This window comes from Ctenocephalides felis, unplaced genomic scaffold (assembly GCF_003426905.1).
Source record: "Ctenocephalides felis isolate EL2017-DRISC unplaced genomic scaffold, ASM342690v1 CF-g0.4_SCAFFOLD_03570, whole genome shotgun sequence".
NCBI lineage: Eukaryota > Metazoa > Arthropoda > Insecta > Siphonaptera > Pulicidae > Ctenocephalides > Ctenocephalides felis.
The window spans coordinates 19,033,011-19,049,900 of record NW_020539724.1 but is presented as its reverse complement, the minus strand read 5'-3'; the positions used below and the strand labels follow the sequence as shown (position 1 = coordinate 19,049,900).

The following is a 16,890-nucleotide window of genomic DNA, read 5'->3' as shown; positions in this document are numbered from 1 at the left end:
AGACTTCATTGCAGGGATTTTTAATTTATTTTACATATAGAATTATGGCTGACAAAAATGTAAAAGTATGAAAAGATGATTCAGAATTTGATAAAATATTCAGATATTTTTGTTAAGTTTAAGCGTGACAGACAAACAAGCAACAGACAAAATGAACATTTTGTGATCAGCGATATAATTCAATTACATAATAAAACTATCTGCAATAATATACATTATTACTCAAGTTCCATCAGTAATTTGCATGAATTGTTAAAATGCAGAAATATTTAAACCCACGGCATGGTATTAGAGAACACAAAAAACAGTCAACTAAAATCAATATTCACCAAATTATCAAAATGCCTGAAAAATGATCAAACCAATGTTTTTATTAATCACATGTTTAAGAAGAGTACTAATTTATATTAGAGCAAAGTATGTAAAGCTTATATCGCAGGCTCTGAAGATGTTGGCTATCCCACCAATTGAATTTTAAACTGTGTTATTTGCTTGAAACGAAAAACAAAAATAATTTTCAATAAAAAAAATCAAATATGTCAAGAAATACTGTTTTTGCGTTCCTACTACCACACTTACACGAATTCGCTGGTGTTCAGTTGTGTCTGAGCTATTTATCGGAAGAACAGTTTTCTCCAATAACAACTGAAAATGGAGATCGTTTGTAAATATCACATACGATCGTAAAAACAACATTAAGTCGATCCTATTAGTAGTAATCCAATTGAAATTTGTAAGCCTCGGGTTAAAAACTAGAATATATACTAAAAAGATTTTCAGAAAATCCTATCCAGAAGAAAAAGAAAGCTTATATATTTTCAATTAAAAAATCATGCATTACTTTAAAATCTAAAGATCATTATATCTAAATATCTAGATTCTATCTGAAGACCAAAAAAACATGGAGTGGAGCTTTACAAAAGTAATATTAATGTAAAGAAACTAAATGATTGGAATGACTTAAAAATGAATAAAGCAAAAACAAAAAAATTAAATCGACTAACTGAGATATTTCTATTAAATCTTATTAGTTCATTAAGGTAGTTTATGTAGTCGAGCACTATATGTATTGTTTGTTCAGCCAAGTGGCTTGCACCAATTGATGTATTTTCTTGTATAATTACCTAAATCCAATCATTTATACATATTCATTTCATTGATTTTAATTTAACTACTACTACTGTAAGATATATTTAAGTATAAAATATTCATTTTATAACATTTCAATTATCTCATTAATATGAAGAAATCTAAATCCTTATGCTTTAAATTAAACTATAAGCATTTTTTCTTATATTATATATATGGAATCAAACAAATTTACTTTACAAGCTAGTTTCAAATTTATACAATGTTCATGATAATAAAAAATAATCCACTGATCCGTCTCAATGAATTATTACTAGATTAGAAGCAATAACAGCAATGAAGATAAACCTACTCATATACATCTTTAAACCTCTCCTAAATTTACTTCAATTATTAAAATTGAGTAGGTTACTCCCCATATTTCACCCTAAAGCAAATTTATGTAAATATATGTATATCTAACCTTTTGCCAGGGATGTGATTTTATCTGCGGGAACTTAAATTCTGTATAGTTGGGATTCATCTCTCTAATTTGTTCCCTTGTTGGTGTCCCCAGAACCTTGATTATTTCGACCAGTTGATCTACTCCCGAATCTCCTGGGAAAATCGGCTGTCCAGCAACAGTTCTGCTAGTACACAACCCGCACTCCATACATCTAAGAAATAATAATAAATTAAAAATCAAATACATAATAGAATACATAAATGAGTATTTTTTATTTATTTATTTATTTATTAGACTCTAATCGGCTATATACAGTTAATTATATAGTAGTATAGGTATTGGTAAGTATAAGCATTGATTGATTAAAAGTGGTAAATTGATAAATTAAACAGGAAAGCATATATTATTTATGAATGATGTGCACAATTTTTATCAGATGAATTGCAGTAGGGTAGAGCGGGGCTAGTTGAGCATAGGGGCAAGTTGAGCAATCGAAATATCTCGATAACTATTCACCCTTCGTTTATGCATTATATGGCGGAAAGATAGAGGTTTGGGATAAATAAACATCCCGCCATCGCTAGTGGCCGCTGGACAAATGAGTGAGGCTCACGGGCGTTTTGTTTATTTTGAGACCAAAAAGTAAAAAAGTAATTCATCACGAGTTTTCGTTTGGTTTAGTCAAATGTTATTTATTTTTAATCAGGTAAATGTTATTCTCCCACATAATTATAGTACTTTTAATATGCACAGAGATTCTGCGTATAATTCTCACGGTTTTTTCATAAACTCACTTTTATTTTGAAATTCCGAGTTGGGGTTAGTTGAGCATAGTTGCTAAACTTGTTCTGTCACTAAGACAATTACCAATAACTTCCAGAAATTTATTATTTTTAAGATTTAAGCTAAGTCTATGAGTAATAATATGAAGAAATAATGATTTTAAACAAAAATACTGAATATAATGGTAAAATAATTCCTAAGATACGATATTGTTTTGTTGATTCTACTTTTCGTTAATTATTCAAAGCAAATTTCTATAAGTTTTGTATTCTTTGTCAATAAAGACTATAAATATAGAACTGGTTATTAAAAACTTATTTTATTTCATCACTAATCGACATTGAACCTATGATTTCATTATACTTCATTAGTGCTCAACTTGCCCCACCTATGGGGTACATTGAGCATACTTGACTTTTTGCATTTAAACAGCTGTAGCTTTTAAATTTTATTTATTACCAAAAAATAGTATTAATACTTTTGTTAAGCGATAAACAACAAATCCATTAAGCCGTATAGCAATTTATTGAGACTTTTCATTGAGAAGCTACATCCGTTTAAGTAAAAATTTGCTCAACTAGTCCCGCCCTACCCTAAGTAACAAGATTTTTAAATTGATGTGACCAATAATATTTCAATTTACATGCAAATCAAGTACTTTTTGTAGTTGACGCTTAATAGCCGCAATAAAAATAGCTGACTTATAACTATTCGATGCAGACAAATTTGTGTAGTAACTTAAACAAAAATCAAATTATGTTGTTTGGTTATATAAAAAGGCCTCGAGGACAAGCAATTAATAGAAAGAAGCCAAAGTAGAAAGTCCCGAAACCTTCCAAAGTACTAAACAAATGATTGAATTATATTTCACTTACCGATTTTAGTGGTGTAATCGATGGCCCCAAATATTAATTCAGGGGCTCGGTAATAACGCGAACAAATGTACGAGACATTTGCTTCGCCTTTGACCAAATGTTTAGCGCTGCCAAAATCACACAATTTCAATACGCCCGTTTCCGGGTCCAGGAGTAAATTCTGGGGCTTGATGTCGCGGTGGCAAATGCCCAGGGAGTGGATGTACGCCAGGCTCCTGAACAGCTGGTACATGTACAGCTGGGAATAAAAAATAATAAAAGTTAGAAATAATAAATAATAAAATAATAGAATTTATTGCTCGTTTTTTCACATTAAACTATTTTTATGTTTTGTAGAAAAAATGTAATATCCGGCCGGATATTGGATAATAGTCTGAAATAATTTATAAGATGCATTATGTTCTTAAATGCATCAATTTGGAAGAGTTTTAAGCCATTAATTATAAATTCAGAACAAAAATAAAATTAAAAAAAAAATATAAATTAATTCAGTATATATCATTTATAATTAAAACATCTTCCAATAAATATTTGAGATTAATGAGAGATAGACATTAATGCACAAGGCGTAATAGATTCTTTGTTAGCATGCTCTTTATTTACCAATTTTTTAAATTAATGTATTGGAGTATTAAAATAATATTTGTTCTATTGAAATGTATTATTTGAGCTGCTCATTTAACAACGTTTAAACAACATTTATTAGCAACTACTGGTTCCGGACTCGATACCCACTTCAACCAGCTCGATATCAAACAGTAATTTTTTTTTATTACTATATTTGTTACAACTGCAAAATAATTAACATCAAGTAACAGTAATGAACAATAACATAAATTTAATAAAAAGAGTAAAAAATAAAGGATAGAATTTTCAATAAAATGTTATCCGTAGTATATTGATTTAATTTATAATAAAAGCAAATAATAATAGTAATAAAATTAATAAGTAAAATAAATAAAATTTCTGAATAATAAAAATAATACTAAAAAAACAATAAAGTAGAATAAAAACAATAAGTGAAAGATAATAATTAATATAACAAAATAACAATATTAGAAATAATAAGATAATAATATCAAGCAGTAATATAGTTTCAAGTTAAAATAGCATCTCGAGACCAAGTCTGTCATTTTCGGTTATTTGATGAAAATCTAATAAACATCTCATCATATGGGAAATGGTTAACCACTGGGTTGCAATCTAATAACACTAGATTTAGGGTTACTACAGCTCACACAAATAAAAATCTAGGATGTTCAAGGAATGTTCAAGAATAAATTAATCTTTTATATGGTCCTAATTGCTGTTCAACCAAAAGTTAAAGAATGTTTTGCATAAATATGTAAAATAAATCTCTGATGTTCAAGAATTTTTTTCTGATGTTCAAGGAATATCCAACAAAAATTTCAAAGAATAAATTAATCTTCATTTAATATCAGTATTTTATTATAACTTTGTAATTCACTATTGTTGTCATTATTATTATGTTCAGTTCTTTTGTATCTCATATTTTACAGTATATTTAAAAAAAAACTGTTTTTTACAGTAACAAATGTTGCAAGAGATGGAAAGTAACAAATAACCAGAATATATTTTTTCCAAAATTATGAAGAATGAGCATAGTTATTATGTTATGCTATTATGGGCAAAAAGAGTTTTCAGGTTACAAAAGTATAAGAAGTCATTTACAACTTTTTTAAAATTTCAAAAATAAAAATATTTTGTGATGGAGGTAGGTGGCAATTTTATAAAAACAGAATCAAAAACTCCTTTTCTAATTCTCTTGTTTTTAAGAAGTAGTCTCCTACTTTCCAGACCTTCCTTTCTTTCGTTTTTTTTGTATTGAATATTTTTTAATTTTTTGTGAAAATTAACATTTTGGATTATATAATAAAAACTACCACAATGATATTTTATGTCAAGATTTCATTAAAAAGCAGAAGCAAAAACTCTTACTTTCTTTCCCACTTTCTTTTGTTTTTTCTATTAAACATTTTTAAATTTTTGTGAAAATTAACATTTTGGATAATAAAATATAAAACTAAAACTAAATAACTAAATATAGATTTTTGATGTCAAGATTTCATCAACTGTTATATTTATACGACCACATTTCTTCATATCGATTATAACTTTTTTAGTGGTATCTGTTTTGCACGTTTTATGCAGTAATCATTTTCATTTACAACTTTTTCAAAAATTCAAAAATAAAAAGCAGATTCAAAATCTCCTATTTTAATTCTCTCGTTGCTTACAAAGTAGTCTTCTATTTTCCTATTGAACATTTTTAAATTTTTTAGAAAAATTAACATTTTGTATAATATAATAAAGAACTACCACAATGATTTTTGATGTCAAGATTTCATTAAAAATGTAACATTTGTGCTACCAATTTCTTTATGATTTTAATGTTTTTCTAATGACATGAATTATTTATATTTATGTTACCTTTATAAAGCTGATAGGTATCGTCTGTTTAGATTTGGAATAATGCCTCGCCACTTTATACACCGTCTCTGGTATGTATTCGAGCACTAAGTTCAAATACACTTCATCTTTCTGAAAAAAATAAGAAAAAAATATTATAGACGAAAAATTATATGCACTACATTGCTAAATATCAAAATATAGAATAATATAGCCAAACAAAAAGTAGACATTATTAAAAACTCACAGCTAAAGCACACGTATGGACTAAAAAACATAGAGCATGCAACAATTATAAAAATACTTTAAATAATATAATATGATCTACTATGAATGTTGAATACAATGAAGTGTTGTTTCTATACTATTCTATTTAATTCATTTCTGCTAAATTAATCTAAATTTGCAGTAATTTTATGAAATCCTTAACTTCATTTCTCTAAGAAAGGTTCATTTCTAAATGCTAATTACAATGACAAACCGATCATGTCATATTTGAAGTATGACTTTAATTACATTATTGTTTTTAAATATTATACATATTTTTAATGCTATTATAAATATATAAATTATAATTTATCATTATATAAATGTGTATAATGGTTGTCACTAATAAAAGTGTGCATAATCAGTGTCACCATATTACTATTACTAATACTAAAATATTACTGATAAACATTATACAAAATTGTTATATGATGTATTTATTTTTACTTAAATGCCATCTTGTACAGTAGCAAATAAGTTGTACTTCAATCGCGTGTAAACCTTACGCGCACTCTTTTTTTATCAATTTGGAAGCAAAAAATCGAAAATAACCATGTGAAGGGCTACCGTTATATACATATTATTAAATGTGTTCAAATGTTTGTTGAAATTGGCATCATTCATATGTTCAAAATTTCTCCTTAATGATCTTAAGATTGGGGCACAAAATGAAAAAAATTGCTAGCTTAATAAATTTCTGAAAAAAAATACTGGCGCTATTACTACTGAACTAGCAAACTATGAATTTTAAACTTTATGTATATAAATTTTCATTATTATCAATATCTGACTGAGCTATCAAAATATTTATCATCAATCTCACTATAATAGTACATAAATATTTTAATACCAATGATTCAAGTATAACAGTACCAAAAATCAGTCATGAAATATAGGACCATAAAAAATAAACTGAAACATAAAATATGTTGGAAGTTTATGAACGAAATTCGACATTATGGAGATAGTAAAACTATAATACATACTATACTTTGGATTAAAATATAAACCCATAAAAATTTTATACCTTGTGTAGTCGATGATAATGGATTTAAATAATAGAATCATTTTAAAATAAAATTGGATCATAAAAGATATCCATTGACGATGTGTGAATAAAATAAGAGTAAAGTGAGAGTAAAAGCTCATTTATAAAGAGATGAACGCTGACTTTTATGGAAAATTCACTACATATGCAAATATATATATATATATATATACATATATATATACATATACATATATATATATATATATATATATATATAATGCATATAAATTCTTTTGTACTAGATGTTTTGAAGTGATATCATATTGGCCCAGTTTTCTTGCAAATTCATTTCCTTACTTTATAAAAAGAAATTTACTACTTTAAAAGTTGTGGTATAAATTTCAGGCAACTTTCAGTAAATAATAAAAATTTCACATTGAAATAATTAGAAAAGATATAAACTAGCATAAATCTTCCTTTTGATTAATAAAATAACGCAAATATTTAAAAAAAAAACTACTAATACATTGATCTAATGATAGATTAGTCTGCCAAATTTTGTTAAAAACTCACTCAGGAAGGGTATATTATAAATTTAATTAATTTAATTTGCCTATTATATATTTGCCTATTATATTATGCCTATTTGCCTATAGGTATAATTTTAATTTTATTTAGTTTCTGTTACACAAATTTTCTCAAATTTAATAAATTTTACTCTGAATAATTAGGTAAAAGCTAAATTAGCACGAATCTTCCCTTAATTTTTATTCCCTTTATTTTTTCATAAAATGCGGTTTCAATATCAATCAAATACATTGAATAAATAAATTATAAGAATATTAGTTTATTTCCAATAAAAATAAATAAAGTTTAAATTTTTCAAATTATACATCAATTAATATAACAGAATCACCCAAAAGATTATAATGTCAACACCCATTTCGTCTAACATTTTATCTAAGATATGCAACTTAATAACAATAATAAGCAATTTAAAATTGAAAATCAATTTAACCATAAGAGATGTTTTATTATATGAAGAATTAAAAATAATGAACAACATTGATATTATATACAGATTAGCAACGAATTATATACATTGATTAGTACAAGCACTAATTAATTAATAACCAATTGTTTATAACAAATACATATTATTGTACAAACATGATTAGTAGTGAATATGATGCTCTTCATGTAAAACCTTATAATGGTTATAATTATAGGATATATAGCATTTTTTAATACTTCATCTATATTTCCAATTTTTTATATAATAAATATTATATTTATATGTTATATTTTATATTGGCAAGATAATGATGTAAAACGTAGATTTTAATTGTGGATTTAGATGGATGGATTTTAAAGATGGATATTAAAGTGAATAAATTTTACTTCTGATTTTATTTTACTTGGTTTCCCCTTATAGCTTGTGAATATATAGAACTTGATTACAGTTGCTATATCTGTAAAATTCTCTTTTTGAATTGACCATCAACCGGAACCGAAAACGTGATTAATTAAAAAATATAAATATTATATAAAAATGGCAATAATAAACAAAAACCAAAAAATATAAATTTCGCTGATAATAAATCTGCCATAGAAATTCGTTCAAATTTATTTACACATGAAAGGTAGGATAGCATTTTTTGTTTTTGCCAATATATTTTTTGAAGAATGAGTAGATATTTTTTACTTTTAAGGAACTGAGGGATTGAAACTTAGGTAAGAATTCTTCTAAAAAGTGTTTCGTGCCTATCTCATAAATTATTTTCATATATGTACTTCTCTCCCTCATATATTAGTCACGCTATGGTAAGACAAGTTGCTATCAGGTAAAATTTTTAGTAAATTACTAAATTAGAAGAATGGCAGTAGTTTCCTTGATTTTTATAAAATGAAGAAGCATTTCAAATGCAGTTGAAGAGAACTAATTTAGAACCATAAAAGCGCCGACAACAAAAGTCATCTTTGCAAAAATTTCTTTATTTTGCGAAACTTTTTTGACATGCTTTTTATGGACCCCAGGTACAAGACCCCAGATTGTCGCCGAAAAGTCCGACGCCTGCCACAAAACATAGACTTGTGCAAATATCCAATTTCGTCCTAATTATTCTAAAAATCATTTATATACATTCTGTTTCTACTGGACTATGTATGAATATTACTCTAAGCATGAGCAATTTAGCCAATGAATTTTGGTTAGTCACTCACTATGATTCAGAATTAAAATGATACCACACAATCATTTGATATGTACAACTAATCTACGTAACAATTGCTTCAGGAATTGGTTAAAACAAATTTGTTTCTAACATATAATTCATAGTCAATCAGCTAATCATCGGTTTTTCTGTGGATTAAATATATTATAATTGAAATATAAAAAATCCAATATTCAAATTTTGATGGTTTTAAGAGACGTGAATATTATTAAAGAACTTCCATTCCAAAAATAGGATTTGAGAGCACTGCTGAATAATCAATTATTAGATGTAACGGTTTGCTCTCCAAATTTGGCAACAAGTAGAAAGGAATTCTCTTCAAAACAAACATTGACGCAAACTTTACAAGACATTAAGTTAAATAACAAAAAAAAAAAAGATTTAGGCAATGACGTATCAATTCATTTTAAACTTTTCAAAAAATGTGCAAAAATTTTACTATTTACCATATGGTAAAGTAAGCCCCATATAGAAGACACTAGAAAATAGATAAATATTTTTCAAGAGCCCAATATTCAGCAACGCCTTCATTTTTACAATTACACGAACGAATAAAAAAAATCAAGTTTGATGGACCGATTCTGCCGCACAACAGCCCAATGTTATGGCAAGGCCATGTTACGAAGAACTTTCCATACTAAATATTGACAAAGCCATGTGGTTGCTGTGCAGCTAGGCGTTTTTCTCAGGTTGTCAGTTAGAAAACCTAACCTAGAAACCGCACAAATGTCAATAAAACGATCTTAGATAGCAGGGTCTTTCTGACCCAGCTTCATAACTTGCGAGTAACGTTGCAATTTATGTGTTAAACGCCTAAATGCACAGCAAATACATGTCATTTTGACAGTATTCAGTATGATTCAGTGGCATTATGTCAGATAGAAAATCTAACCTAGAAACCGCACAAATGTCAAAAAAACTATCATAGAAAACAGGGTCTTTCTGACTCAGCTTCATAACATACGAGTGACGTTGCAGTTTGTGTGCAAACGCCTGAATGCACAGCAAATACATGAGATTTTGGCAGTATTCAGTATTATTCAGTAGCATAATGTATGCAAGTTGGACGTAACATGGCCTTGCCATAACATTGGTCTGTTGTGCTATATAACAGCATTTTAGTACCAAAATATGCCCCTTAAATTCATTAAAAAATATATTTAATTCATAGAAAATTCGGTGACTATCATCTACTATGAAACAAAAATTTTGGGACTTCAAGTTCACGTTCCTAAAATATCAAAAAACGGTATAAACCTTCTACTTCTTTTAAATTAAAATATGGTTTATAACTATTTTTGAAGTAATTCTTTACTGGTGTAGCATTTGTACAACTGACCATCCATTGGTCAAGCCGTGAAAAATAATGATTTCATTGAAAATGATCAAAAAGTCAGAAGTGAAATTTTCCTTAATTTTTCCATCTGCCTGTAAGATGATATATACATAACTTTTGTCAATCTGTCAACTATCCTCGCAAATTTTCGTTCGCAAATTACTTGTAATATTTTACAGTCAAATGGTTTTATACGCCAAGCTCACCATGGTTTCAATGGTATAATTTTACCATCAGTTTTGCATGAATCTAAAATTTTCACCTTTCCAATGGGAGCTTTTTGTCCGATGCAACCAATTAATCGTGAAGCTCAGCTTTTATTAGGAAATAAATCAATTCACCATAGTCAAAAACAAATAATCAGTCAATCATAAAATCTAATCATAGGCTACACCAAAGGGATAAAAATAACTAAAAACAAACGTGAAATCTTTAACGTGAAGTTTCTCGTCTATTTTGTTTCATGTTAGAAGTCCAACATTTCGACTATTAATAAGTTTTTAGTAAATATAATTATACACGCTATCTAATACTATTTTACTTGGTTTCTAAATTCGAATTTATTTTATCCAGATACCTGAGACTGCATTGAGCCCATTAAAACTCCCATGTCTAATGCAAACTCTGGAGGCTGCAAGCCGATATATAACAAAAACAGAGATATTATTCAATAACATTTCAGAAAATTGTGCCAAATTATGAACTATGGAAAATAATTTTCATATCTACGATTGTGTAAGTACATACGATTTTGTAAATTTTAAAATAATGCAGGGGTGCCCAACCCAAACGCCAGCATTAAAGCTTAGTGATATTGATTCTTCAACATAATGGCAAAATTTACCGCCTAATAGACAACGATAAGTGAAGACTTTGCAAATGAATTTAGACCAATATATGCATATAAATGAGTTTATTCCTGTATAATTGCAAGGTTGAGCATCACTGATTGGAAATAGAGTAGAATAAAAAAAAATAAAAACTAGTATTACAGTAATAAAAATAATAAGAAATTCAAATTCACGAAAAGAGCATCATAGATCAATCAGATTCATGTTTGTAAAATACTCTCTTACATACATATTAGTTTGGGTCAAATTATGTAATCATTGGGGAAAATTGCTAGTCTGATTTTATAGGTCATATCAAAAAATTTTGCCAAAGAAACCATAGCTAAAAAGTGTATTTCAAGGCAGCGAAATTGTCAATAACTTTTTCTCTTTTGACGAAGGAGGTTCATTCGAGTCAAAACAAAACACCCACAAATATAAAAGCCTATGGAAGGTTTGTTTTTTATGGAAACTTCACTGAAAATTTCGCTTGTTCCCAAGCTATGGTTTCTTCGACAAAGTTTTGTAAAATGACCCCTAGAAGCAGAATCGCAATGGTCCTCTTTTCTTAAGCTCCAATACAATTTGACCCGCCCTAACACGCATTATAAATGTGTAAATGTTATTATAAAAAATAATTATTGCAAGGTAAAAATTAAAAATCAAGGAGTTAATACGTCTATACATCCTCTAACCAGATATTTGGCTAAATACTCAAAAAATGATATATAATTTGAATGCTATTAGAAATGTGCTTCAGCTTATAATATTATTGTTGCTTAAATAAAGTGAAAGATATATTTAATAAGAAGGTTTGAGAAAAGCATTCAGTCCATAATTATGAGTTCTCCGTAGCATTGGTGTCAGAAGTGCAAATGAATATAACTTTGCAAAAATCATAAAATTGTATACATGCTACAAATAAATAATTAGAACCAGCTAAAGTAGAGAAGCATGCAAATCTTGATGAAAAATATCACATTCAGATGGGCTTACCTTTTCACCGCTAGAGTAGAAGAAATATTTTAACTTAACGATATTACAATGCTCTAATCTTCTCATTATTTGCAATTCACGATTCTGGAAAAAAATACAAATATAAAAAAAAAACTAATATGACATATTAAAAATTGAGAAACATGCATGGTAAAATTAGGTCAAATATTCTAGCGAATTACATTTTACTTTATAAAGGCAATTTTTTATTTTAAAGGTGGACAGGTAGAATAAATTTTGAAACTGCATATAAAGTACTCTGTATCATTTTCTGCTAAATTCTTGCTGAATCTAGAGAATTGGTTTTGTTGCTTTTTTTACCTTGGTTAAAAAAATACATTGATGGTACCAGAATGCTACTTGGAAAATCACTATTTAAAACAAATTGAGAACTAAGTATGAAAATAATTTAAATAAAATACTAGAGCTTTCATCAAATGAAAATTGGCCATATAAAAATATAAAATTACTCATAATTAAAATTCCTCATTCCTTTCTCACAGCATAGAGTATGTTATATTGACTATGATTTTGAAATCAATATTCAACTTTAATAGAAAAAGTGATTCTAGATTTGAAATGTAGATTAGTTCGAAATAATATGGAATATTTGTTGATTTAAGCAGTAGAGCTCTGCAATCAATGAAGATATTAGTGATAATGCAAGTATATAATATGCAGTTGATGTAAATGTAAAAACCAGAACTTTTTTTTTAAATTTTTACTACATTTTATATAGAATTCTATGTACAACGGGTACTATTTTAAATACATAAAATGAGAAAATCAAATCCAATCAATAAATATGTTTTGGAACCATCAAACACTTTCCTACAAAATATTAACTTTCCAATGACAAAATTACCAAAATAACCCTGACGCAAAAGTGACTCCAAACATAATTATTGACTTAATGGTCCAAAAACATATTTATTGACTTAATGCGATCGGTAAATTGAAGTATATGCGTTCTTTATATTTCTTAAAATATTCTGGCAATATCCAATTAAAACATTAGCACGCGATTGCTAATTAGTAAAAATTACGTTTCTTTGCAATTTCTAAATTAAGAAGTCTCAAAAGAACTCAAGGTTTGTTTCATCGGATATAAGCATTTTTTATACTGAATCGTGCTAAAATAATAATATCATTAAATGCTATAATTTTTTTTATATTTTTAAATTTTGTTTAATATGACTGCATCCAATAAAAACATGGAGGACACATATATCATAATATCAACTGCAAACAAAATTATAGTTAAAAATAATTATTTACTATCAAAGAAGAAATGCCTGAAAATTGACTATTTACCTATTTTAATCTTTAATTTTAATATTGCTATAGGTGCATTTGCACAAGAAACCTTAATTTTTTTTTATTGATTTCAAAAATGCTACGAATTTGTTAATTATTAAATTTGCAGAATAAAGAAGTAAAAATTCTAATTACAAAAATATTAGTAAGTTAATGGACAAACTTTTTTCATAATATATTAAGAATTTAACTGCACAAGACTTATCAAAACTTTTGAGAAATTCCAATTTAAAAAAAAATCCAAATTTGTTAAGTTTGAAATACATTCTGTATTCTATAAATAATATGATCAGTGTAATTATTCCATAAAAATCATCTATCCACTTAAGTTTATTTTTATAATAGTTAACAAAGCTTAAGTATTAGTAATAATTAAAAATCTAAAAAATAATTCTTATAATGTAATATTATTTAAGATCTTCTACTTATTATCTGATAGTTTCCACTGACCTTAAAACGTTTATCTTGAAGCACCTTTTTGATGGCGACGAGTTCGCCAGTGTCACATAGTTTGGCCTGGTATACCACGCCGAAGGACCCATTTCCTATGACCTTGGTGTCCGTGTAAGACACCTCTTGGGGTCTATCTGGCCCTTGCCCTGGCGTGGCCACCACTGTCGTCACCTTGGACCCATCTTTACCTGTGTACGGACCCGCACGGAGCAGGGAGAAACAAGTCAAACATTAGACCATATAAATAAAATAATTGTAATAATAGAAATATTAAATTCATAAAACTTAAAAAACCTAAAAAAAATGTTAAGAAAAAATTCAGGAATTATTTTTTTATTTGTAGTAAAGAAATTTGCATAAATCGCAAATAACTACATATATTAACACTTTCCACTCGCTAATTCCGGAATTTGTATGTTTTTTGCGGCATCCGACTGGAAAGGGTTAATTTATAATATTGTTTATTAAAATAATTGTATGACAAGATCAAGAGAATTAAATATATAATATAGTCAAGGATAGAGAAAACAGAATTTAAATTCTTCTGGATATATAAGGAGAAATTAAGCTTAATCTAAAATTTTCATTGCCATTGCTACAATACTCAAAGTTACATAATAATTTGTATCTTAGCTTAAATTAGAATAAGCACATTTAATATAGTAATTATTAGTATAGACATTTTGGAAATTGATGTATGTTAATGTAACGTAAATTTCATTTTTAATGTTTCCCTGATAGTTTTGTGGCGCAGTATTCTGGAAGTTGGTTTGGGTGATCCTCGAGGCGGCTTTTGTAATTGTCTGAACGTGTTCATTGTGTTTATAATAAGATTAAGTTTGATAAGTCTTCATGTCGTTTATGCTTTTTATGTATTAATCAAATCGGTACATTGGGGAATTGAAAATTATTTAGTAATTTATTTATTAACTCTTTCCACTTGCGAATTGCGAAATATATAGCATTCTGCCGCCGGAGCGGCGGCATCCGAGTGGAAAAAAAAATAATTATTTTAATCCTTTTTTCACTAGATATAAATTAGGGCAAGCAAAAGATTTGTCTATTGCTATATCTATTGTTTATCTATTACTATATATTATTCTGAAGAACTTAAATATATAATATTTAGTACTCCATTTATAACTGTGGTTTCCAAACTATGGGTCGCGATAATACTGTAAGGATACGTGTACAGCTGCTTTCAAATTACTATTCTATTTAAAAAAAAATAAATCAAAAATGTTGAAATGATATAAAAAATAAATAATTATTTTTATATTTTTTTATATAATCTTTCATATTAATTTGTAGTCTGATAAATGAATTATAATATCAGTTAAGTATTTGTAAAATTAGATAGTTAGAAAAAGTGGCAGCATTATTTTTCCAAAAAACGGAAAGATATGCAGTAATAATAGGTTGAGAGCCACTGATTTATAACATACCTGTGCACTAGTGACTTGTTGTAATTTTTTTTTATAGAAGATTATAATAAACTTTGCTTTTGTCTTATAAGGGCAATTTAACTATGCGCATAACAAATTTGTACCAAAAAATCAGTTAACCGTAAACAAATAATTCCATTATTATTGACTTGAATATTTTCACCAAAACTAGCACGTTGAACCCCAAATTAGGTTCTTTGGTTAGAAATCCAAAGATACTAATCAAATCAATCTAATTTAAAGGAATTAACTCAGAAGCTGATCAAGATATTCTAAAATCTTAAAGAGTAAAACAACAATGATCTCCATGCATCTGGTTTAAGAAACCATCTCGAATGTCGTCAAAATTAAAGTTTTAATTAGCAAATGTGATGATTTTGAAAAAAAACTATGACAATGTTTAGTTTTAGCTACTAAAAACTGTAAAATCTATTACGATACTTTTTAATAATAGAATATGCAAAAATGAAGTATTTTATGTACATTATACACGAACAAGACTCGATCCAGACAGGCACGACAATTCTTTTGAATTTCCTACATGATAATTATTGTAGAACCAAATATTTGCCTAAAAATTGAACCGAAATTCAATGTATGAATACATTATATACCAAAATAGCAATTTTAAATTAGCATATCTCAGAATAATTTAAAAGTGCGATCCAGAACTGATAAACGTTCGAAAGAAAAGTCAAAAAGTCATCGCCAGAAAAATATTCAAAATTAAACTCACGAATACAGATGTCAAGTCGAAATGACGCACGAAATGAAAAGTTTATTATAAATCGGTCTCGGCTTTAAATTTAGACGGTCTATTGATAAACAACTACTTTGGACTAAAGGCACATATGCATGTTACACAAAGAATCTTTTGTATGAAATTCTATACAATGTGTATAAGGTCTCCTATAATACTCATGTGTACAGGAGCAGACAGTCTCAAGGAAATGAGAAAGTTGGATGGAGTTGTCGGCCTAAATAGTAAGAAGTAATATCTTTAGCAGAAAACTGTAACCATAGGATTGTAGTAAATTAACTATTAACTTCTATTAAATAGGATTGTATTACATTAACAATTTCATGGTTTCCAACCTGTGTGGCGCGACACCTCAGGAGAGGTTGTCCAGCAGCTTCCAAAATGCTATTTCCAAAAAAATTGACTAAAACGTTTAATATATTTTTACATGATATTTTCTTATTATTATGTATCCTGATATAATTTTATCAGCACACTATTTATGAAATAAAATGGTTAAAAGAATTAAGAGGAGTGCCTGCATTATTTCTACAAAGAACTTCGAAACGCGGTACAAAAAGATTGGAAACCACAAAATGAACTTATTCTCATCTAACCGACAACTTTGAAGAAAACAAAAATATAAAATTTGTGGGCCAA

At 27.6% G+C, this 16,890-nt stretch overlaps 2 protein-coding genes across 2 annotated transcripts in view; both read right to left on the bottom strand.

Annotated features, from left to right (window-relative positions):
* LOC113383529 (protein kinase shaggy-like) overlaps positions 1-16,890 on the bottom strand; it is a 419,230-nt gene that overhangs the window by 528 nt on the left and 401,812 nt on the right. The window contains 6 exon segments of the mRNA XM_026621789.1: positions 1,553-1,707; positions 1,710-1,745; positions 3,193-3,430; positions 5,644-5,754; positions 12,277-12,360; positions 14,044-14,246. Coding sequence (XP_026477574.1) covers positions 1,553-1,707; positions 1,710-1,745; positions 3,193-3,430; positions 5,644-5,754; positions 12,277-12,360; positions 14,044-14,246 — 827 coding nt within the window.
* The window catches only part of LOC113383532 (estradiol 17-beta-dehydrogenase 2-like), a 261,787-nt gene that overhangs the window by 120,618 nt on the left and 124,279 nt on the right, over positions 1-16,890 (bottom strand). The window lies entirely within an intron of this gene.